We start from the raw sequence: 24,236 nt of genomic DNA on the forward strand, positions 1-24,236 counted from the left end.
GAGTTCAATCTTGGTTTCATCAGACCAGAGAATCTTGTTTCTCATGGTCTGAGAGTCCTTTAGGTGCTTTCTGGCAAACTCCAAGCGGGCTGTCATGTGCCTTTTGCTGAGAAGAGGCTTCCGTCTGGCCACTCTACCATAAAGGCCTGATTGGTGGAGTGCTGCAGAGGTGGTTGTCCTTCTGGAAGGTTCTCCCATCTCCACAGACAAATGCTGGAGCTCTGTCAGAGTGACCATTGGGTTCTTGGTCACCTCCCTGACCAAGGCCCTTCTCCCCCGATTGCTCAGTTTGGCTGAGCAGCCAGCTCTAGGAAGAGTCCTGGTGGATCCAAACTTTTTCCATTTACGAATGATGGAGACCACTGTGCTCTTCGGGACCTTCAAAGCTGTAGAATTTTTTTGTACCCTTCCCCAGATCTGTGCCTCGATACAATCCTGTCTCGGAGGTCCACAGACAATTCCTTTGACTTCATGGCTTGGTTTCTGCTCTGACATGCACTGTCAGCAGTGGGACCTTATATAGACAGGTGTGTGCCTTTCCAAATCGTGTCCAATCCATTGAATTTACTACAGGTGGACTCCAATCAAGATGTAGGAACATCTCGAGGATGATCAGTGGAAACAGGATGAACCTGAGCTCAATTTTGAGTGTCATAGCAAAGGGTGTGAATACTTAAGTACATGCAATATTTCAGTATTTCATTTTTAATAAATTTGCAAAAATTTCTACAAAAACTTTTTCACTTGGTCATTATGGGGGAATTGTGTGTAGATTGATGAGAAAAAAAAGGAATTTAATCCATTTTGGAATAAGGCTGTAACATAACAAAATGTGGGGAAAGTGAAGAGGTGTGAATACTTTCCAGATGCACTGTATATATATATATATATATATATATATATATATATATATATATATACACACACACATACACACACACACACACACACATTATATACATATAGTACACACACACACAAACACACACACACACTACTATAGTTCCACTCCATCACAGAGCAGGGAAATAACTGTGGATTAATAGATGAATGTATAAAGAAAAGGGGAATTTGAAGTTGTGCACCACGACCGGGCTGTGATTTGAACAGCACCTTTACTTGAAGGACATAAATCATAAAGTAATTTGACACAGAGAACAGAAAACATATTACCATAAATGAATAGAAAAGACCAGTTTTATCAATTTGAATCTGTCTGCTTGATTAGCAATGCTATGGTTGCAACACATGAAGACAACACTAACAAAAAAGGGAAAATGCCAAAGGGTACAAATTTCCTCATTACAAAACTAAAACGTCATCACAAACACATAGAATAGGCCATTCCTAAAAAGTGGCAAATGACAGCAAATTAACCAACAATTAACATGAAGTATAAACCAACTGAACCAACATCTATTTTGGCAAAACTACACATTCACCCCTTTTTGCGATCAAATCAAAATGCAGAGTAAAACATAACGTATCCAACTGAAAGTTGTACGCTTTCTTCACACGACAGCATCTGTGATTCAACAGTAACATAACGGAACGGAAACATTTGGTATAATGAAACTGGGAGGTGAGCAATTATCTGTTTTTGTTTTTTGTGTTTTTTTTTTAAGTGACGTGCATCAAAAATCTTAAAAGGAAAAAACATTGGTTTTCAGTGACAGCCAGTTCATGACAGGTACATGTAAAAATGTAAAAATGTTCTTTATGCATGCTCAGTAATCCAGGTAAGAAAATCACAGAAAGTTGTTGAATCAGTTCGTCTGGACACAGCGTTTATCGACAGAAATGTTTCACCTCTCATCTAAGTGCCCTCTTGAGTCTCAAGTGACTGCAGGTACCCCCACCCTCATAAACCATACAGTGGCATAACGAATGAAAACAATGACCGGTTTCATATGCAAATAGGCGTGACCATTAACTAGTTTCAATGGCTCTGTGTACTATTCACAGAAGATAGTGGAATAGTTGCAATCACAGCATTGTAAGATGGTGACAGATGTACTCTTACCCCCCCACCCCGGTTCAGGGATGGTCATTCCTCCTTCCTCACATAGATGGCCTCTTTGGCTCCCGGTTCAAACCAGTGCTCCTTGATAGGGGCTGTGATTGCAACTATTCCCCAATCCTCTGTGAATAGTACACATGGCCATTGTAGCTGTAGTTAATGGTCATGGTAGTCTGTAGTCTGCATATGCAACCGATCATCGTTTTCAGTCGTTATGTAACTGTTGTTTATAAGGGTGGGGACCACCTCCGGTCAGTTTAGACTGACGAGTGATGAAACATTTCTCGCTCACTACACATTGCGCCCACATGAACTGATTCAACTTTCTTCGATGTAAAAACGTCAGGTAGTGAGTGACCTAAAGGCTATGAGCTTGTCTAAGACATAGAAGAAATCTTAACGTAAAAAAAGGCACACGAATTGAATGCTTAAAGTCAAACTAATGGAATGCAAAAAAAACAAAAATTAATGTAAAACATTTTTGTTTCACCAAAAGAGGGAGGAACAGGGACAATTTAGCAGTTAAGTGCTCATTTAAGTCCAGAGCACAAGTTTATATGGTTGGAAAAAAAACAAAAACAACAAAAGACATTCAAATATTTCCTTCAGTTGTCCATTCCCTTTTGCAGTGTTGGGGAGCCATACGTAGTATCTTAGACCGCATCTAATCAGTAACAAAACACAAAAGAGCTTCCACCCTCCTTTTCTTAAAGTGAAGACAGAGGAAACGGACATGTCATAGTCAACACCAATGAGTCATCTGGGCAAATGGTGAGGAAGTTTAGGGACAATGTGATGCCGATATGTAGCCTGGCAGCTCGACCTACAATAGCATTAGATACAGCTAGCAGGCTAGCACCTTCACAATTATAAATAAGATGTGGGGCACGATGAACTGTCCTCAGGACATTTTTCCGATCTGGATCTTCTTCCAGGCTTCTGAGGCAGTGAATATACAAGAGTCAATGATGCCTGCTACTGTGAAAGTCCCTCCAATGATGGCACAGATCTGGGGAGATAAACGTCCCTCAAGTTAATCCCACCACAGGAAATTACATTTCACTCCCTCGTCTCTATATTATTCTGTGGAGTGTTTTCCTCATCTAGATCAAAGGTCTTAGTATAGTAGGTGTTGTCCACTGTACAGAATGCAACTGTGACTGTAAAGCCCTCTGGGACTAAACTGGTTTCGGGCTACACAGATAAATAGGACTTGACTTAAAATATGAGTATTAAAGTAGCTGCGTCCTCTGACAATTTTTGTGTGCAATGATTACACAACATTACCACTGACACGCAAGTATGAGCTGGAGTCCAGCAATGTATCCATCACATTTCCACTCACAAGCTTGAACCCTGACTCATAATCACGTTGCTGTGTACAGTCATCTCCTTACCACACCTTAAGTCATCACAAAACAAATTCACATGCAATACAAATGAGGTTGTAACTCATCAGTTAGGCAGCCACGGTTCTCTTAGCAAAGTTATGAACAAGCCACGCATAAATTAGTGGTTAAACAGGACACAAAGAGGAGTGTCTGAAATTAGAATATATATGTAACTCACGGTTGTAATGAAGCGATAGAACGGCTGTCTCCTCTCTGTATACTTGACTGTGATGGGACTGAGGTCGTACCTGAACCAAATGGCCGGGATGATTCTTCCTGTGTGGCTATAGGCTACATATTCCTATAGGGGCGAGACAAACAAGGATGTGATAGAAAAATACATTTAGAATGGAATTCCTATTTTTATTAACTATGTTGTTCATTTAACTTACTTCGTTTAATAAAGTGGATTACAGAAATAGTTACTATCACCATTAAAATGATAATTAAGGTTATTTTGGTGTTTATCAGAGAGCAACACTGATAAGATGCCAAAGATGTGTTCCTCCGTCAAACTCGCATATGTTTCATTAAAATCAGTCATAATTACAATACGGTATCTAATTAACCAAGAGAAGGCTTCACAGCTGCTACTACATATGTAACAATATGATACCATGTTAGTCACAGACTTACAATTTCTTGAATTACATAATACATTTTTGCACCGTCTAATTCTTCTACAGCTACACATTTAACTATTTTTACTTATCAAAAATTATGGGGGCTTGTGGCCCAAGTAGTGATGTGAAAATTGCAGAATATTTGTATTAGAGATTTTGGAAGATTCTGCCCAGGCCCTCATAATTTGCATTATTATTACACATTTCAAACCCAGCTGTCCATCAAGGGAATTCTAGGAAGTGTGTTTATGGTTTGTTGACATCTTGCAGTGTTTCCAGTAGTCAGGGCTGAGCATTCAGATCCGGATGAGTGAACAAGTTAAGAGGGAGACATGGCAACACATAGGATGGCCATATGTTGAGATGGTCTTGTTGCTTCCATGACTTAAACAAAAACATCATGGTGGTGTAACCTAAGAGAAAACATGACAGCGGAGTCCAGAACAGAGCTCCATAGGGACACCGCACCTTGTTGGCTACTGTATACTGGTATGAGAATCTCTGTTTGCCTGCAAGGTCTTCATAAACCGTTGGGACAATCTTCAATATATAGTCATGTGAGGCCAGAGCTGCAAGAGAAAAAAAAAGTATATTGAGATGAGTATTGTCTCTTAAATTCTCTAAATAAGGTAAGACTTGAATGACGTAAAAGGCCAAAACCTTTCAATTTTGCGTTCAATCACAGCTATCTTAGTTCCCCATTCAAACTGACTGCATTAACCACCCACTAGCTGTCTCATGCCTACACCATTCTATATCAGTGATCAGCCTTGCTCACATGAGACATATTTCAACACAGCAGGCTCATTATGATGCGTGGAGATGTACAGATAGAGCACGCATACGTACGATTTGACGCAAGCCTGTCTGCGCCCCCTAACGCATTGAAGGCACCTTGGACTTTCTGTACCTGCGTGAAAACAACAGGGAAAGAAGTGGAGAATTTAAACGAGATGGATCTTATCTGCCTACTACCAACCTGTGTGTGTGTGTGTGTGTGTGTGTGTGTGTGTGTGTGTGTGTGTGTGTGTGTGTGTGTGTGTGTGTGTGTGTGTGTGTGTGTGCTTGTGGATGTTTAACAGTGTCTGATTCAGGGCGAGATAGGCAGGTAGTGAATAGAGTCCTGACCTGAAGCTTTTCTCCAAAGGCAAGCTTGTGGATGGTGTGGGTCATGTCAGGGCTCTGGGGCTGCGCTGTTGCACTGTGTGTGGACACATGAAAATTTCCTGGTACCTGAGGGCACGGATGCGCACACACACGCAGAAACACGTACACACACGCACGCACACATACACACACGCACAAGTCAGGTCAGTCAGTGGCAAAAGCAGCACGAGTCATGTAACACATTTAGTTTGTTAATGACCCAGGTAGCATACAAAGTCTTATGGAAATTAGTAAGTTCTTTTCTTCCACAAGGATAAACATCTGACCACCTTAAATGTTCCACAAACTGCCCATTATTCCACAGTTGCTTAACTCTCTACTTCTTCAGCTTGTTCATTTAACCAAGTAAGAGCAGTGACTGTAACTACTTCTGGGTTAATCATTTTATACGTACTGGAAAGAGTGACGCAGAAGTTGTCACTAGAACAAAATGGACTTATGGAGTCTTGACTATACACTCTCCCTATAAATCCTATTTGGCCTTAAACTCAAGTCCAAGACAGATAAACACAATATAATTCAATAGGTTATGTTTCACATAGATCTTATTTTGACCCATTATAACCCAATTACTGGGGACCACATGGTACAAGTGCTTCCTACGGCCAGTGTTGTAGTACTCGAGTTCAGGACTCGGACTCGAGCCCGACTCGAGTCCTGATTTTTAGGACTCGTGACTAGAATTTGACTTGAGCACTGATGACTCGGACTCAAGCACTGACTGCATTAGGACTCGGAAGTTGGAGATGAGGACTCGAACTTGTTAACTGATGAAGACGTTTTTTTTTTTTGTTAGTCGTTTTGTAACAGGCCCTAATAATTTGGCATAAGATATTGATAGCTATATTAATACCATAACATCATTCAATTTCGTGCAAGGGCAGGCACGTGTGTTCCACCTACATGCGGATTCACGTGCATACCCTCATGTTCAGTAACATTTAGTGCTAAGATGCCTAACTCAAACTCGACTCACACTCAACCTTGATGACTCAGACTCGGACTCAGGTAATGGGGACTTGACTTAGACTCGACTCGGACTCTCCTTTAGGGACTCGGACTTGAACACTGGGGACTCGAGACTCGACTTAGACTCGAGGTTTAGTGACTCGACTACAACACTGCCTATGGCGGACAAGCTATCCTAATCTAGTTAAAAGACACAAAGAAAATACTTAGAAAATGACCAGAATTGTGCGCTTTGTGGAGTGATGCCAGGCCTTACTTTGTTGATGGTGAATTCCCCCTCAAAGCGGCAACCATAGCCTTGGTTGAGAGGAATCTTCATTGAGTTGTCTATGTGGCCGACCTCATGACGACCCATTTCATCCTGGATGTCCAAACCCACCACTGAGGAAACAAGCAGAGGTGGGCAAAGAGGGGTGAAAGAAAGGGAGGAGAGAAGGGAAAATGGAGTGGAGGTGGAAAATCAAAATAAACAAAAGGGAGAAAATATTATGTAGCAAAGCAGTCACATCATCTGTTGAACCCAGACTTGGCACATAAAAATGAACAAAACAACACTTCATAATCCCAGGAAGAGAGTTAAAACATCAGTGTTGAGTATTACCCACAGTTTGAACAAATAAAAATGTCCAAACCCAGCAAAAGAATGCAAGTGAAATGAAAACAATTGAACTCAAACAGCATTATGAATGAAAAATCATACTGAGAAACTGGTGCATGCATTTTTTGTTAATAGTAGTCTTCACAATTGCAATGCATTGCTGTCAGGATTACCCATGAAACCCACAAAGCAGTAAAAACTGGTTCACAACACTGTGGCTGGTGTACCAACACCAACAGAGAAAAAAATGTCCCATCACTCCTATTCTGACATCTCTTCACTGGCTGCAACCAAGTGCAAGGATAGATTTTACGATCCTTACACTTATTTAGAAATCTTTTAATGGACATGGTGCGGTCTACATATATGCTATGCAAACATGTTCCTGGCAGGGCCCTCAGATCTAAAGACAACAGTCTCACTATTCCAAGATGATGAGCGAAGACTCATTGGAACCAAGAACTGCCGCTTCACTCCTAACTTTTACTCAAAACACATATTTTAATTGGGCTTTCACAGACGGTAACCCCTTCTACTTCTTTTTTTGTTGATTTTTTCTCCCCAATTTTACCTGTCCAATTACCCAACTCCTCCGAGCCGTCCTGGTCGCTGCTCCACCCTCTCTGCCGATCTGGGGAAGGCTGCAGACTACCACATGCCTCTTCCAATATATGTGGAGTCGCCAGCCGCTTCTTTTCACCTGACAGTGAGGAGTTTTGCCAGGGGGGCGTAGCGCGTGGGAGGATCACGCTATTCCCCCCAGTTCCCCCTACTCCCCGAACAGGTGCTCCAACCGACCAGAGGAGGCGCTAGTGCCGCGACCAGGACACATCCACATTCGGCTTCCCACCCGCAGACATGGACAATTGTATCTATAGGGACGCCCAACCAAGCCGAAGGTAACACAGGGATTCAAGCCGGCGATCCCCATATTGGTAGGCAACGGAATAGACTACCATGCTATGCCCTCAACCCCTTCTAATCGTTAGGCTAGCTGTTAATCTGCTGTTTATCCACTATGACCTCTTGTCTATTTCAATATCAGCAATATTATTTAGATTATGGTCCTTCTATTTTGTCATTCTTTTATATTTTACCTACTCCATTTGATCAATATTAAATTTGTTATCATCCATCTGTCTATCTATATATCCATCCATTCTGCTTACATTACTTTCTTTTCATCTGTGCACTTTCACTGAATGTACAGTGCGTTGCATTTTAAACAAATTAAGTTTGATTCAGAGATAGCGCAAAGCTGACAAAAGAGATGCTGACCTGTCCAAACAGACTATCTAACCTCCTACCTAACTTGACCGCATCACTCAGCCATGCTTGCTCTATTTTTTCCATCTATACTTGAGCCTGCTCTCTCTCCGTCATTCTCTCTTCTGCCCCCCCACCCCAGCTCCTGCCCTCCAACCGGTTGAAGGGGGACTGCTTTCTGTTGGCATGTTGGCAGTGGCCTATTTTCAGAGCGCCGCCCTTTGCGCGGGCTCGGGCAAGTGGAGAGGGGTATCTGCTGGATGTGTGTTGAACTCGCCACATGCTGTCTGTCTGCCCTCTGACATTTGAAGCGAGTTCAACCCCATCCACCCCAACGACACTCTCAAAATACAGCACACTGACATAAGCCAGTCTACCAATGTGCTGGCTGTTTCTCCATTTTAAGACATTCGACATTCACAGCCGGCCCATGATAAAAGGATCTGGTTATTAGGTTATTGGACACGTTTCTGCTTTTCCATGAAGCCACATATCAAGTGCAAGTGTTGGCAATCCATAAAGGTCATTAGAGGGAGGTAGTCCAACTCTGGAACAACTTAAAGGAAAAACGGTAAAGTGAGACGGAAATGACACCTTTCCATAACGAAATGATACTCTGACTTACTTTGCAAGTAAATTTTGTTCATGATAGATGTTTGGCAGGCAGTAAAATGTACAAAATGAACTTTGGGAAAGCTTAGCGGTGTTGGTGTTGGAGCAGAAATCTGTTTTCAAATTCATAAAGACGTTTTGGGATGATTGGACAAATGTAGTGAGTAGACATTTATATCTACTATACATTTCTGTTTAGGGTCTAAAGTGTGCAAAACTACTATGCTAACAATTATCAAGACATTTTATAGAGTTTAATGGGATACAGCCATAATATGGGCAATCTTTGCTCCCACAAGTGAGGTATTTTTTCTTTTTCTTTTTTTCTTTAAAAAAACACATGCTCCACAGCTGTGTGTCTGGATGCCAAAGGATCTCGCTCACTCACACACACAAATCTGGACCCAATTTTTCCCTAACATTTATTAGCTATGCCATTTTTGGAGATTGCTTGACTGATTTTTGTGTTTTATGCTGCTCAAGCCTCAGGCATGTGGGCTCAGATGTTTAGGAGTGCAGCGTGTGTGTGTGTGTGTGTGTGTGTGTGTGTTACAGTTGTCTGTGTAATTTGTCATTAGGCATAGTTTCTTAGGGGAGTCATAAGGAGTAAATAACCAGTGACCGCTTCTCTATCCTGGCATGGCTTGCTGGGCCTGCCCACCTCTGACATCACAGTACAGTAGAGGAGCCAACAGAGGCAACAGTGTGTCAGACACAGATCATGATTGTATCACAGTTCTAGATCAATCAGATAAGTGGGACGAGGAAAAAAAACACTCTAGTACAGGCCTAGTGTTATCTAAGACTGGAAAAATCATTGTTCACATCACAGCCAGGTAAACAAACCATTTGTGCGGTTTGACACGATTGTTCTATAAGGAGAGTGTCATTTGTCCTCATTAACATGTCATACTGAAAGATAGCGCAGGGTAACGAAAGAGGATAAAAAGCAGCAGAAGAAACACTGCAGTAGCTTGTAGGAAATACAGAGGATAAAAAGTGTTGAAAAAAACCAAACATGGTACATTTAGACATGGAGTGTAATACAGTTAAGAGTGTAAAAGTATATTTAATATATGTATGTATATATATATACTCACAATCACAGTGTAAGTTTGGCAAACTGATGTTTAAACTCACATCTATCTTCCCACCACTGTCTTTATCAGGATCATCCACATATAGTTCATTTACACTGTCAACAGAGGATGAACAAAGACAATAGTTAAATGAAACGAATAACAATTTAACAAAAGGAGAAGACACATTGACACACAACGACAAAAATGCGAACATTTTTCCTACGAACAATTTACAATAAGGGTTTTAATGGAAATTGTCCTTTAACGTGTTCTTTTTTCCCTTTTACTCAGCACCAAATCAGTTTGGGATTCATCTTGCACACATTTCAGGAAAAAAAAAAAGTATCGGTGCATTGTTGTCAACGTCATTTCCTTCCTGTCACTCCCTTCTTAAGTCATCCCCTCTCACACAGCGCCGAGAGGCTGACGCATACACACAGCCAATTTCCTAACAGAAAATTGACTCCATTCATTGGTTACGACACTAGACCAATAGAGTGCATCATAATAAGGGCAATGACATTCATGATTGAGTCCCAGTCTTGCGTATTTCAGGCCGGACACAGACTTGTGGCGACAAAAGTTCTCTTATTTGTTGTTGACTGTGTTTCAGTGGCAGGATATTAAGAGATGAGTGGTAATTTACAGGTTTAGTATAGTGGTACCTACATTTCAGTGGCTATGAACCCTGTCAGTTCAGACAGGAACAGGAAGAACATGAAGACACAGCAAAGGATGGATACTGTGGACGAGAGAAATAAAAAAATTTTATCAGAGTGAAAAAGTATGCCCTTTTAAAACCAAAACGGGTCAATCTTGTTTTACAAAAGGGTATTAAGGCATAGTTGCATTAAGTTATTGTCCAGACAAAGTTAGCTGTGCTTTTCTACCATTTGCAAAAGCCTGACCTAATTATTGACTTCAATGAAATTACAGCAAAGTCATAAAAGTGTTCTGTAAAGAGCTATGCTTAACTAGTGGTGTTAAGTCTGCCAATTAAACTACTTTTTAAAAGGCCCCCTCTGTGATTAATCTTTAATAGGAACGCAGCAGGCAGCCATTACAACATATCTCTTTTAGAAAGGGTGAGCTCATGCTAAATACGTTCTACAAACAAGTCATTTTGGGTTTCCTTTTAGACCACTCACATTCTGACAATCACCGAGACCAAAAATGGCTCCTTTGGAGGAGCGCCTCTGCAGCGGACTTCTCAAGTCTAGTGTCAGGATGCTGAACCTCAAATAACATGAAGTGTGGTTGAATTTTAGCCGAGGGAAGGAAAGCACCTAAACGGAGAAATAGTAAGGATGTCCCTTTCCCTTATTCTTGTTTCCAATGTCTCAAAATAATCACCCGAAGGACCAAGTCAAAAATTGTCACGTGTTCACCAATATAAATAGGGGAAGTAACTGATCCAAGTCTGCACAAGTGTAGTCTATCGCCATTATGAGTGGCCGCCTGAGTCAGAAAACTCTCTCTCAGCAGGTGAGGCTTGTTTGTGTGGCGACCGTCTCCTAGGATCACACTGGTCACATGATCACTGTGGTTGGAAGGGCGTCGCGGAACGACCCGTGGCTCGGTTAGGGCTTACACAAGGTAATGTTTAACTAAGACACAACAATGGGGAGTGTCGCTATGACACATAGGCCGCCATTTCAGGTTCATCAAAGGACACGTAATTCTTCCCAGGCCTCAAAGGGCACGTTACTGGAAAGGGGTAACTGTGGACTAATGGGTTACTGAACTCAACTAGAGAAGCTCCACAATGGAAAAACTGAATAGGCAAATCATCAGTAAACATCCAACATGGGTGGTTTCACTAAACTTAAGACCTAACTCATCTTTCCCGCTGTTCACATTGCTGTATTTACAGCAGATGAAAATCACACTCGACTCTGTTGTATTGAAGTAGTTGGGGATAAAACAAACAAATGCCTTTATGTGCTGCAAGCCTTTATCTGACGAGGAGGCTCTCCTGAAAATGTTGAATCATCTTACTCAATGCCAGGATTAAGTGTCACAGTGTATCATGTATTCTCAGTAAACAAGTAACCTCACCAATACAAATACGGGTTTTGGTTTGTTTTTTTTCCCAATAAAATGTGCTGATCTTACCGACTAAGGCAGTCTCTTTTGGATACAAGCATGTAGGAGAATTTAAGGAGAACAGAAAGGATTGCAAATAATTACAGTGATGAAAAACCCTGCCAAACAATGATTTAATGGGTTAAATCCTATTAAGAAAAGTATGATACAAGGGAACCACGAGCCAAAAACAGCAGTATTGTCCAAAGTTAATACCGGAAAAAAGTACTCGTGGAATGCGGGCCTCAAAAATAACAAAAGGCAAGGGGTAAAACCTTTGGTCTTTTGTGAAAATGCTTGAGGTCATCTCATTATGTGAGTGTTCCCTGTTGTGGGGGAAAAATATTAACTTTGACCTAATACATAAATCAACCCAATGCCCTCGCTTCTGGATAGAGGCCTGGAGTGGATGTAGACAGGAAGGGTGTTAACTGTTCACAGGAATAACTCCTGTAATGGGGCACATTCATTCACAAACTCAATATCTTCCTTTCAAACTAGGGCAGGCATTTGTAATCAATTTGGACTTGGACAACGTTTGAAGTAAGAAAAAAGTCCATGACACAGATCTCAAGCCGTTGTAACATTAACAACAGTTTTTGTGAGTGGGATTCAATCTTTTGTCCAACGCCGCACAGTCATCTGGGTTGGGTTGATGAATAATCAATACTAGTAACTCACTCAGAAGAGGAAACTTGATCATCAAACATTCTGTGCCCTCCCGAGCGGTGAATAATCAATGTCAACCTCAGTTATACAATGACTTATTGACAGCAAACAGGAAAACACATGATCTAACAGGAAAGGCAGGAATGGTTTGGGTGCCTGTGGCGATGACAGAGGATGATCGTTAACATTCCTGCCATAGTACTGGTGCCTGAACAGGTACTGAAAAAATGTTCATACCCTTAGAGCTTAGAGTACACCGCTTAAACTATGACAGGTAAGTACTTAAATTACAGCGAGTAGTTCCTCCCCCTGTTAAACGGTTCCTCTCCACCCCCCCCCCACCCCACCCCTTTTTTTCTCCCCAATTGTATCCGGCCAATTACCCCACTCTTCCGAGCCGTCCCGGTCGCTGCTCCACCCCCTCTTCCAATCTGGGGAGGGCTGCAGACTACCACATGCCTCATTTGATACATGTGGAGTCGCCAGCCGCTTCTTTTCACCTGACAGTGAGGGGTTTCTCCAGGGGGATGTAGTGCGTGGGAGGATCACGCTATTCCCCCAGTTACCCCTCCCCCCCGAACAGCCGCCCCAACCGACCGACCAGAGGAGGTGCTAGTGCAGCAACCAGGACACATACCCACATCGGCTTCCCACCAGCAGACACGGCCAATTGTGTCTGTAGGGATGCCCGACCAAGCCAGAGGTAACATGGGGATTCGAACCAGCGATCCTCATGTTGGTAGGCAACGGATTAGACCGCTACACTACCCGGATGCCCCCTCTCCGTCGTCTACCTCTGCCTACTTATTTTGACAGAAAAACAGGTTATCTGGGTACTTTCCTATTCACTGCAGTTATCAATAACAAACATGTTAGCTGTTAGCATGTTGCACATGTAACAGACATAGGAAACAGCTCAATTTGCAGAAGCCAGTGTAGCAACACTTTGACACGTTGGCAAGTTTAAAAAGGCGGTAATTCAGCTTTGTTTCAAACTATATGGCTTGGATAGAAATATATGATCCGAGGTAATTTTTTGTGGTTTGTTTTTTTCTCCTTCTGCTCAACTTTAGCTTACCATAAACACAATTAATATTACCTAAATGAAACATAAACATAGAAAAGAAAAATAAAATCAGTAAAATACTTTTTGACTCGGTGTTCCTTGAGGGCTACTCACTGAAAGCTCCTGTATATGTGGGCTGGGTAAGATCTTTTGGCACTTTCCTGTAGATATCGAATCTGTCAGAGATGGAGTTGGGGGAGAAAAGGAGAAAATGCAGTGAGAGGAAAAAAAAAATTAAACAGAAACACTACGTGCTGACAAGGGAGCACATTTTGTACCCATAAGGCTCTGCAATATTACAGAGTAGCAGTGGAATGTTAGTCCTGGATCACAGCCATGACATACAGGCCCAAACACACGCTCACTCTCTCTTTCTCTCTCACACACACGTTCTCTCTCTCTCTTTCTTTCTCTCTCTCTCTTTCTCTCACACACACACACGTCTTGGGATTCTTGTATTGGAACTCTGACTTGATCCCATCAAAGGTCTGTGAACCTCAACTTATACACAGGGATGGATGCACACACACACACACACACACACACACACACACACACACACACACACACACACACACACACAGCAGCAAAAAAAAAAGATGCACAGATAAAGGCCGCAAATAGAGTGACAACTTCATATCCTACGGTCTGGCTTTCCTGGCAACAAGTGGTGAAACTTCAACCCATGCAGTATTTCAGGAGTACGCAGCAGCGTGTGACTTAGACAGTACGAGACGGATAATTTAGACTCGCACCTTTATTTTGATGTTCCTTTCTAAACATCAGGTCGGATATTTTTGGCATATTCGACGTAAACACTCGTTCAACAGCGATTCACAAATAGAGAAGGCTCCTGGCCGCTTCATGCATCCCTCCGTCATAGCAATTGCCTATTTGGGGAGCTAAGGTTTTAAAAAAAACAAGTTATCCATGCTACTCAACTGCAAAACTATTTAGCTCTAAGCAGCCTTGCGCATGTCCTTTTTGGGGATTGAAACATTTTCAACCAAAACTCTCCACCCACTCCTCCTCTCATCTTTCCTTGCACCCCTCTCTCCTCATATCCCTCCAAAACATTCACATCTGTGCACATTTCTTCCAGCGAGCGCTGCCAGCAAAATAATCACAGCTGACGCAATGCAGGGAGGAGGAGGAAGTGGGAGGGAGGGCTTCCTGTCAAGGCCCCGGACATTGCTGGTTCAGTTGTTTTGCCTTAACCGCTTTTCTCACCATCTCTTTCTCCGACTGCACAAGAACCGCAACCCCCCCCCCCCCAAAAAGGTGAATTTAGCCTTTGCTCAACTGGTTTTATCCATAAGAAAACCTTCCTCATTCTTCTCACACCCATCTACAGCCCCCCAGGCCCCCCTACTTTCATCTCTCTACTCATGCTGTTCCATTAGAGTTAGGATCACAGTGTGCTGACGCCTGGTCTGGCAGGATGTTGAGGGCATAACAGACCCCTGTGGTGTAGGAAGGGGAACAGGGAAGGGCCGCTTCGTACAGACTAGGATGAGTGAGCCCATCCACTTCCTTGTTAAGCTATTGTTAAGAGGCCGACCACTTCCTCACCTCCTCTTCACCCTGCAACTCTGACCTAAAACATCATGGCAGGTGGATCAAGCCTTGAGATGAACATATTAAAGAACAATTTTTTTTTAAAAGTTGACACATAAAGCAGCATTAAGTGCCCTTAGCGTCGGAGAGCTATCATCAAACATATTTCTCAGTTTGTGTCACATTTCAGTGTAAATGAATAACCTAATCATAAACTGATATATGCATCCCTCCGACTTTAAAAACAGTCATGTAAACAACTTTATTTGGTTATCGTTACCGGGGTTAGCGTAACCCGAGTACGGCAACTGTGAAACTGCTTACAAAAGGCCACCGGACAGTGAACAGGATGTTGTTTGACAATACAAACATGGGATAACGCCTTTTTGCAGGGAGATGTGAAACATGACTGAATCAGCAAGTAACCAGTTGGGTCTGTGGACCATTGCAAGTGAATACACAGTATTGTTATCAGTTATGTTCACTATACGCTACTTCATTTTCAGCAATCAAAAGAAAGTAAACAATTTAATTTCAAACTTTTAAGGCAAATCAGGAACAGAAAAGATGTGACTGGAGATGGGTAGGTAGATTTTTGGTAGATTTCAAGTCATAAGCTTGAAAAAAAATTGTTGAAGACAATTTGGTCTTTTTGGTGAGTCTCCCCATCAACCATACATAAATTACAAGAGATATCTTTGTGGGTTTCTTTTTAAAATATTGGCTTTTTATTGATGTGCCTCCATCAATACTTATCTTTTCCATTCTTCATTTGTGATAAAAGTTGATTAAGTCGTTCCATGGTTTACTGTTAAAACTGCAGATGTTGAGATAGCATAAGGTGAATGCAACTCACTACAATGCTGATGATCACTTTGCAATGGTTTGCCACTATATAAACAGAAACAACTGGCTCCCCAACAGTTAATCACCAAGACATGGTGGCAAGTAGGAACCCGAGTGTGAAGATGTTCTCCTTTGCAATGATGCTGAAAAGTTGATTGTAAAAACACAAACACGTGCAGAGAAAATAATCAAACACGGGTTGTCTTGGGATTTTCTGTAAATGGGGCTCCATGCAATTGGGGACACTGTATTCCAGGCAGCATCTCTCCGGTAACCATAAGAGATGGAAATTACACAACTGCTTTAAAAGTGAGTGACCTTGGTCAACTGAGTGTATCGTACAAATGAGTCATAGTAAATGAGTGGTAGATTCAGTGTTGTGATTACTGACTGAACCTCGCTTACTTTCAATAGAGGAAGTTCTCACGGATCAGAGGCTGTAGAAGACAAGTTTGTTGTGTGAACGCACTGGTTCTGAGCATTAACGCTCTGAACTATAAATCTGAAAAGCTATTAACATATGTAGCCTAAATTTGTACAAATGTCAAGACCTATCAAGCCAATTAGAGGTCTACTACAGGGCCCAATTTTCTCTTGGGCCTCAAGTTCGTGTTATTACGTCAAGGATTATCAAAACTGTGACCCCCCCCCACTCATCTCCATGAAGTACATTTGAAGAGGACACACTTTTTGACCGTCACAATTACACTAAATGACGTCCATCAGCTATCGCTATTAACTGGAAATCGATATACTAACACTAGGAAATTATCACGGGCCATCACAAAACACTGTCACCATCATGCTTAATAACATTTCACAACTTTGCATTTTTAGAATAGGCTGCTTGATACCTACATGTCAAGACAAGTCATCATCTGATGCAAGCGTTACGATTGGGCACATAGCCTAATCCACCAGCGCCTTCATTCATTCATTCATTAGCATCCCCGTACTATCTATCATGTTGACTATTCTGAATGAAGTTGCTTTTCATCTGCGTAGAGATGAAACTGCTGCTCCAGTTCCATTCATGAATGAAAAAAGTTAGTCTGTTGTAGTCTACTGCGACTAACTGCAGTCTTATTACCATAATTACAGCCGCTTTATAGAAGAACAACAAATGGTAATATATATATATCTGACAGACACACACATTCTATCATGTCTAATCAATGTACCAAGAGTAAAACAGTAAATACCTAGGTCTGCTAAAACTACTTTGTTTCATGTCTGCCCTGATTTGAAAAATCTTGAAACCAAATATGCGTGGATTTCTTCTGGGTGCTCCGGTTTCCTCCTACAGTCCAAAGACATGTAGGTCAGGTGAATCAGACTTACTAAATTGTCCCTAGGTGTGAATGTGTCTGCCCTGAGATGGACTGGTGACCTGTACTTTACCACCCTCTGCCCTATGTCTGCTGGGATAGGTTCCAGCATCCCGTGACCTAATTAGGATAAGCGGCTTGGAAAATGGATGGATGGATGAAACCAATTATTGTGCAACTGTACAAAGACTTAAACTTATTTATATTTAAGACATGATTCCATCTTTGGTTAGGAGGACCCAATGAGATTAAAAAGGGGGGGGAAAGCAGGACAGCTAACACTGAAAGAGAGGCTGTGAGCTTTTCAAACAAAATATTTTGCCAAGAAAAAATAAACAAGATATTGTAAAAAAATGTTACTTATTAACTATTACTTGTTAACTATTAACTTATTAACTCTCTCTCTTCTCTCTCTCTCTCTTCTCACTATAGAAATACTATTAATAAATATTGAAATAACCTTAAATAGGAAATTAATATGCTGATATTATTTTGAAAAACATAGATTGTAATATGCCTTCAAATATGTCCATGACTGATTTAAAATTTTCCCTAATCATTTCTTTCGAGCACTGTTCAAGGAATCATTTTACTGGCCGACAGTTATCAATGCAACAGGGAAATACATACAATGCTAATGTATGGTGGTGCTGTATGGTATGGTAACAGAATGTAAACTGTCTCTTATTTGTTTGCCTACTATTGACCAAAGTGCCACCACACCCTGATCACAGTCTCACCTGCAGCCTTGCCCAAGCTAAGTCAGTGTCTTTGTTCCATAAATCTATACCACAAACACATTCTAGTGAGGCAAAAAACCTCAGGCTGCCTATGCTGCAGGAAGTCATCAGCTACTTGTCACAACAGTTTGAAGGGACCATTATGCAAACGTTTACTGTGTACTGTGCCAATACCTTATCATCTATTCTCCTTAGGGTGTGCACTATTTGCAGTCTCACAAATGGGATAGCTATGTAGTTTTTATCTCTATTGGTGCTGTGAAGTCCACGCACGAGACAAGTACAGCTCTAAAGTGGTCAAAGAAGGTGGAATCAGTTCATCTGGATACAACGTTTATTGACAGATACGTTTCATCACACAACTAAGTGACATCTAAGATGTCCCCTTAGTTGAGTGATGAAACTTATCTATCCATAAATGTTTCAGATGAATTGATTCAACCTTCTTCGATTCTCTTACCTGGATTATTGAGCATGCAGCAAGGCAGCTCTCAAGTGGCTTTCTATCTGCTAGGTGCATTTATTTGACTATTCATTGACTACACAAAAGCATTGCCAATTTTGACACTTCGGGGCATTGTTCAGTGGGGCAGGGTCGAGATGTAGAGCTTTAACAAACGGGGCTAAAATTAGATTAAAACTGCCATTTGCCAATAAACCACGAAGCAATGACATAACAACGTTTACAGAAAGCTTCGTCTTTGAAGCGAGCTGAATAATTTGCAAATTTGGCAATTATTTGGGCTTGGTGGGGAAACCTCCATTTGCGAAATAGCAGAGAAGTTGCCTAAAACGATTACAACAGCCACGAGAAAAAGAAGGGGGGAAGAAAAAAAACAAAACATCAGCATCTAAATCAATTCGTGATGACTGTTAAACATTTACTGTATTTTAAGTTTGACAGCACTCGTGTAAGATAACAAGGGTTTCTCGAACGTTGATTCATCCATGCACACAGACACCAAAGTGCTACGAGTGTCACAACGTCACTACGACCAAAACAAACTGGAGCCCCATACTTACCTCCTAACATCGAAAGGCATGATGTTGGGTTTTGTTTTTTCACTTTTGATAAAATGATTATTGACTGAATCCAGAGTCAAATGGGCAACCGTGAGGCTCTCTTCAACGCTACCGGTTGTTCATCAGTACCGGGGTGACGTCAGCTTAGGACGCTTTGCAAAATTCGATTGGTCGAGAGCTGCTTCCGGTTTAGTGTGCTTCTACTTCCTCCGGCAGTGTTGATTTTTATGTATAACTTTATGTATTTTCTATATTTATTTGAACGATTCGTTGGGCTGGATTGGACTTTTGCGCCTTGTTTTTATTATTAGAATATTGGAAAAACAGTCAGCGTTAAAATAATGTTAATATGATGATGGATATATTCTCAGAACAAAACTAAACGAGATTATCTCAACGCAATACTCAGCATATACACCAAGGTTAATATCCTCTGTTTATATTTGTAAGTTTACCAATGCCATGCTTTTATTTATATTACTACTTACAATATGCTTTGGTAAAAATTCACTGCTTTGTCATTTTCTTCGTCTGCACTACAGCTTTTTAATGTGAACACAGCACTCCACCTAGTTACCCTTAGCGTGCGCGTGCGCGTGCGTGTGTGTGTGATTTACTACAATGTTTAATCTTCTGTCCAATACTCTGGAACATGTGCATAATCATGTTTGTTTATTTACAGTGTTTCCGTATTCATACTAACCTTCATTATTACCGTTTGACCTCCCATAGCCTCAACCTTTTAGCCGTTGCTGTTGTATACTGTGTATTATGTATACAACAGCTCACATGTTTGTTTGTTTTTCTCTCTGAATGATGTCTTCTCCTTTCTCTTTCTCTGTGAATGGTGTCATGTGAGTGTCCCTTGTGTGCACGTGCAGTCGGTTCTCCTCCCAGGTCTCCGTGGTGATGGTCACCGCTTGGACGCTGCCTGCCATTCCCCTCATCACATTTTCTTTTTATAAATCCATGTTTTGTTTTTTTTACACGATGATGCTGGTCTCGTGGCTTGGTTCCTGGACTGTTCCGATGGCGTCTGGGCTCTACTTGGCATCCTGCACATCATATTCGTCATAAATTTTATAAGTCCATTATAATTGTGTTATCCTCTTTCAATGTTGTATTGTGTAAATTGTGTAAACACAGCATTCATTGCACGTTGTCCGTCTTGGGAGAGAGATCCCTCCTCTGTTGCTCTCCCTGAGGTTTCTTCCTATTTTTTCTCCCTGTTGAAGGGTTTTGAGGCAAATTTGTGATATTGGGCTATACAAATAAAATTGATTGATTGATATCTGGTGTTGGGTCATGTGAGCACAAGTTCATATGGCGCCTTTGTTCCTTATCGATTAACTCCTTTGATGGCCCTGTGATGGCCTGGTGGCTGTCCAGGGTGTCTCCCTGCCTGCCGTCCAATGAATGCTGGGATAGGCTCCAGCATCCCCGAGACCGGGATAAGCGGTTTGGTTAATGGATGGATGGTACATGTGAGCCAAATTGAGACAAAGTCCTTGTAGACGAAAAGATATTTGGCCAATACATCTCATTCTGATTTCGATTTTGAGAAATAGGAAATTATGGATGTTAAAAAAGACAACAACAACAACAGTTGGAATGTAATTGGTAAAATAACTGACCTTTAGATTGGGCAGGCCTCTCTATGGCAATGATCTTGCAATTGTATTCTAATTTTATCCATTTATCTGTCAATTTTATCCAGTGTGACTTGCAGTTTGATAAGCAAGAAGAAAGTACAAGAAGCTTTTAAATCACCAGAATTAAAAGCGCTCAAACATAGTGATCGTGGCCTTAGCGTTTTCACAACATTCCTGTGCCATATGTATCTCCCTTATTGATAATAAGTATAGTCATACTGAAGATTCTTAGTCGTCCGTAATTACAGATAATTCCACTTTAGCCTTTTGCACATGTTAGCATTTTGAGGACCGACCTGTAAGAATAGACTCACAAGTAAATCATGGGAGGCGCCCTGGTGGCTCACCTGGCAGAGCGCGTACCACATAAGGGTGTGTGCCCCCCCCGCTGCCTTTTCTCTACCCCACTCTTCCGAGCCGTCCCAGTTGCTGCTCCACCCCCTCTGCCAATCCAGTGAGGGCTGCAGACTACCTACCACATGTTTCCTCCCATACTTGTGGAATCGCCAGCCACTTCTTTTCACCTGACAGTGAGGAGTTTCGCCAGGGTGACGTAGCGCATGTGAAGATCACGCTATTCCCCCCAGTTCCCCCTCCCCCACAAACAGGCACCCCAACCTGCCAAAGCAGGCACTAGTGCACTGACCAGGACACATACCCACATCCGGCTTCCCACCCACAGCCAATTGTGTCTTTAGGGATGCCCGACCAAGCCGGAGGTAACGGGGATTTGAACTGGCGATCCCCGTGTTGGTAGGCAACGGAATAGACCGCTACGCTACCCAGGCGCCCCCTAAAGCTGTGTCCTTACCGCAGCGGCCTGGGTTCAAATCTGGCCTGGGCCCTTTGCTACATGTTATCCCCTCTCTTTACCCTGCCTTTGCTGTTTCTCTATTATCACTATCTAATAATGGTGGAAAATGCAAAAAAAAAAAAGCAAAAAAACATAAGTATATCATGTCGGGCGGCACGGTAACCCAGTGGTTAGCGCTGTCACCTCACAACAAGAAGGTCCTGGGTTTGAACCCCAGGGTTGTCCAACCTTGGGGTCATCGCAGGTCATCCTCTGTGTGGCGTTTGCATGTTCTCCCCGTGTCTGCGGTGGACTTTCTCCGGATGCTGGGATTTCCCCCACCATCAAAAGAAACATGCATGTTAGGGTTTATACTCCTGTCTGTGCCCCTGACCAAGGCTATGGCGAAAGAACTGGAGTTGGTCCCCGAGCACAGCATGAAGGTGGCAGCCCACTGCTCCTAGCTGCACAGATCACAGCTAGGATGGGTTAATTTGCAGTAATTGAATTTCCCCAAGGGGATTAATAAAGGAAACTTAACTTAATAATGTCCCTCTGGCTGACCGACTGAAGAGGCGGTAGTATGGAGTTGTACGTCACACTATGATGTTGGAGCGATACGCTTGACTGCCATGTAAATAAGGTTTTATTCCTTGGATAAAGATGTCATTCTTTTTGTGTCTCACCACGCCTGAGTAAATTAAAACCGGCACAGGGGGATCATTTAAGAGGCAACAGGCATGGGTGCAAGTCCATGAATATTGGGATGGCATCCAGAGTTTTAGCTGTGACCCCCATCCATAGGGTTAGTGGTTGTGTCAGGTAGGGCATCTGATGTAAAATTTTGCCAAATCAGTATGCGGATTGACAAGACCATACCTGATCGGTCAAGGCCCGGGTTAACAATGGCTGCCATTGGTGCTGTGCCCTCATAGGGTACTGATGGAACGTGTAAAATCTGCCGTGGTGACCCCTGAGAAACAGGGAATATGCCAGGAAAACAAAATAGAATAGGTGAATCATTTAATATAAGGTTTTTGTTGGAGAGTAAGGACAAGCCCTGTGTTTTCCCAGTGCTGGGTCAGTTGTCGCCTATGATGGCTATGACAGTAAACAGGCAGGGATGACAGCAAGTGACAACAGGATCATCACACAGGAAATGCCTCAGCGTCACATTCTGTTTCACTTCCCTCCCAGGATGAGAGCTATCCTTTACTATATGGTATGTAATTATGGGAATCAAAAACATATTTTAAGGCCTCTTTATCTCAACACATGTTCTTACTAAACTTAAATCTCACTTTGACAAAAAAATTCAAACTTTCATATACACCCACATTTTAACTGCTTACAATCGTCGTTTCTAAAATACTTTGACAGTATTTGGTGAAACATTAATCATCCTGTTAGCAAAACAACATAAAAAACCTGAATATTTGTAACAAAGATATACCATGTTGTTGTTGTTGTTTTTTTCTCAACAGCTTGTTTTACTATAAATAAGGCTCTGTGAGAGACCTAAAGGAGACTTTCTATTTCTCAAATTTCTATCATCCATCCATGCATCCATCCGTGTATCTATCCATTTACCAATTATCTTTACCAAATCACTCCTTTTCATGGTCACAGGGGCCTAGAACTGATCGAAGCATATATTAGATGGGAGGTTGGGAGACACCCTGCATAAGTCACCAGTCCGCTAAAAAGTCCCCTCATAGCCACAAACCCCCTACCATTTATACCTATGGACAATAGAGAGTCTCGTATTTTGTATCTGTCTCATGTTGTTTTACCTTTGAGGGAACTGGAGAGACCAGAGGACAACCAAAGACAGGGGACATGAAAACTCACAAAGAAGGGCCTTGATCACACCCCTGACACTGCAAAGCGACTGTGCCAGTGCCACCATGCTGATCCCCCTAGGTTCCTTTTTTAGTATTTGCATTGTCAATGTCAAGTTTATCATGACCTCTGTTATCTACAACGTGTATTGTTTTATCATATATTGCGCACCACCAAGTGAAATCCCCTCTGTGTATTTGATCAATAAAGCTAATCATCATTCCAAGTCTGATCTACTTAAAGCAACAGAAGAGTTGCATGCGAACCAAAGTCCTCTTCAATACTCTCCGCTGCTGGCGTATTCAGGACAATAGTTAATCTGCATATAATCTACACATGGCTGCATGACTGTTGGGTTGGCCTTTCATGGGAAAATAATGTTTTGTGTCCTCGACATGGCAGAAAAATGCAGAAAATGTTGTTTTGTTTTGGCTAACAAGCAGATAAAGCGTATAGAAGACATTTACCAGTAAGTATTACAAGATCAGCAGCTAAAACACAGGTTTAATCAGGGTGTTTTTTAAAAAATAGTTTTGTTTAGAATTGAGTCAAGTGCTTAAACAACAGTTTCACCATGAATGGACGTCATTATAATTTAAAAAAAAAACGACGACTCTCACGATCGTACCATTAAAATAAAGACGTTATTGCATAACCCCCCCCCCCCCCGCCGCCGCTTTCAGACCGGAAGTGTAGGTGTCTTATGTCTTTCATCATGTCCAGTATTTTTAGTCAGTCACTTGGGGGGAAAACACATTTACAGTGAGAACATAATGTTTAGGTACAGATTGTTTTCTAGCTTGCCCCCCCCCCCACCACCCAAATGTGTAACATTCCATCTCTGTGTCATGTGTCTCACTGTTGACTCATCTCACCGGGGTGTGAGATTAAACCGGCTAAGAGAGTT

At 41.9% G+C, this 24,236-nt stretch overlaps 1 protein-coding gene across 1 annotated transcript; it reads right to left on the reverse strand.

Moving 5' to 3' along the window:
• Positions 1-1,091: 1,091 nt before the first annotated feature.
• On the reverse strand, positions 1,092-19,155 carry ergic1 (endoplasmic reticulum-golgi intermediate compartment 1). The gene is made up of 10 exons (XM_056283053.1): positions 19,043-19,155; positions 13,663-13,724; positions 10,398-10,470; positions 9,747-9,841; positions 6,427-6,551; positions 5,163-5,267; positions 4,884-4,944; positions 4,503-4,603; positions 3,590-3,712; positions 1,092-3,029 (listed from the first exon to the last, which is right to left on the reverse strand). Exons 1-10 carry the CDS (start codon positions 19,060-19,062, stop codon positions 2,922-2,924), a joined length of 873 nt encoding a protein of 290 aa, XP_056139028.1. The 5' UTR covers positions 19,063-19,155; the 3' UTR covers positions 1,092-2,921.
• Between the last annotated feature and the right edge of the window lie 5,081 nt (positions 19,156-24,236).

Source organism: Lampris incognitus, chromosome 1 (genome assembly GCF_029633865.1).
Source record: "Lampris incognitus isolate fLamInc1 chromosome 1, fLamInc1.hap2, whole genome shotgun sequence".
NCBI classification, from domain to species: Eukaryota; Metazoa; Chordata; class Actinopteri; order Lampriformes; family Lampridae; genus Lampris; species Lampris incognitus.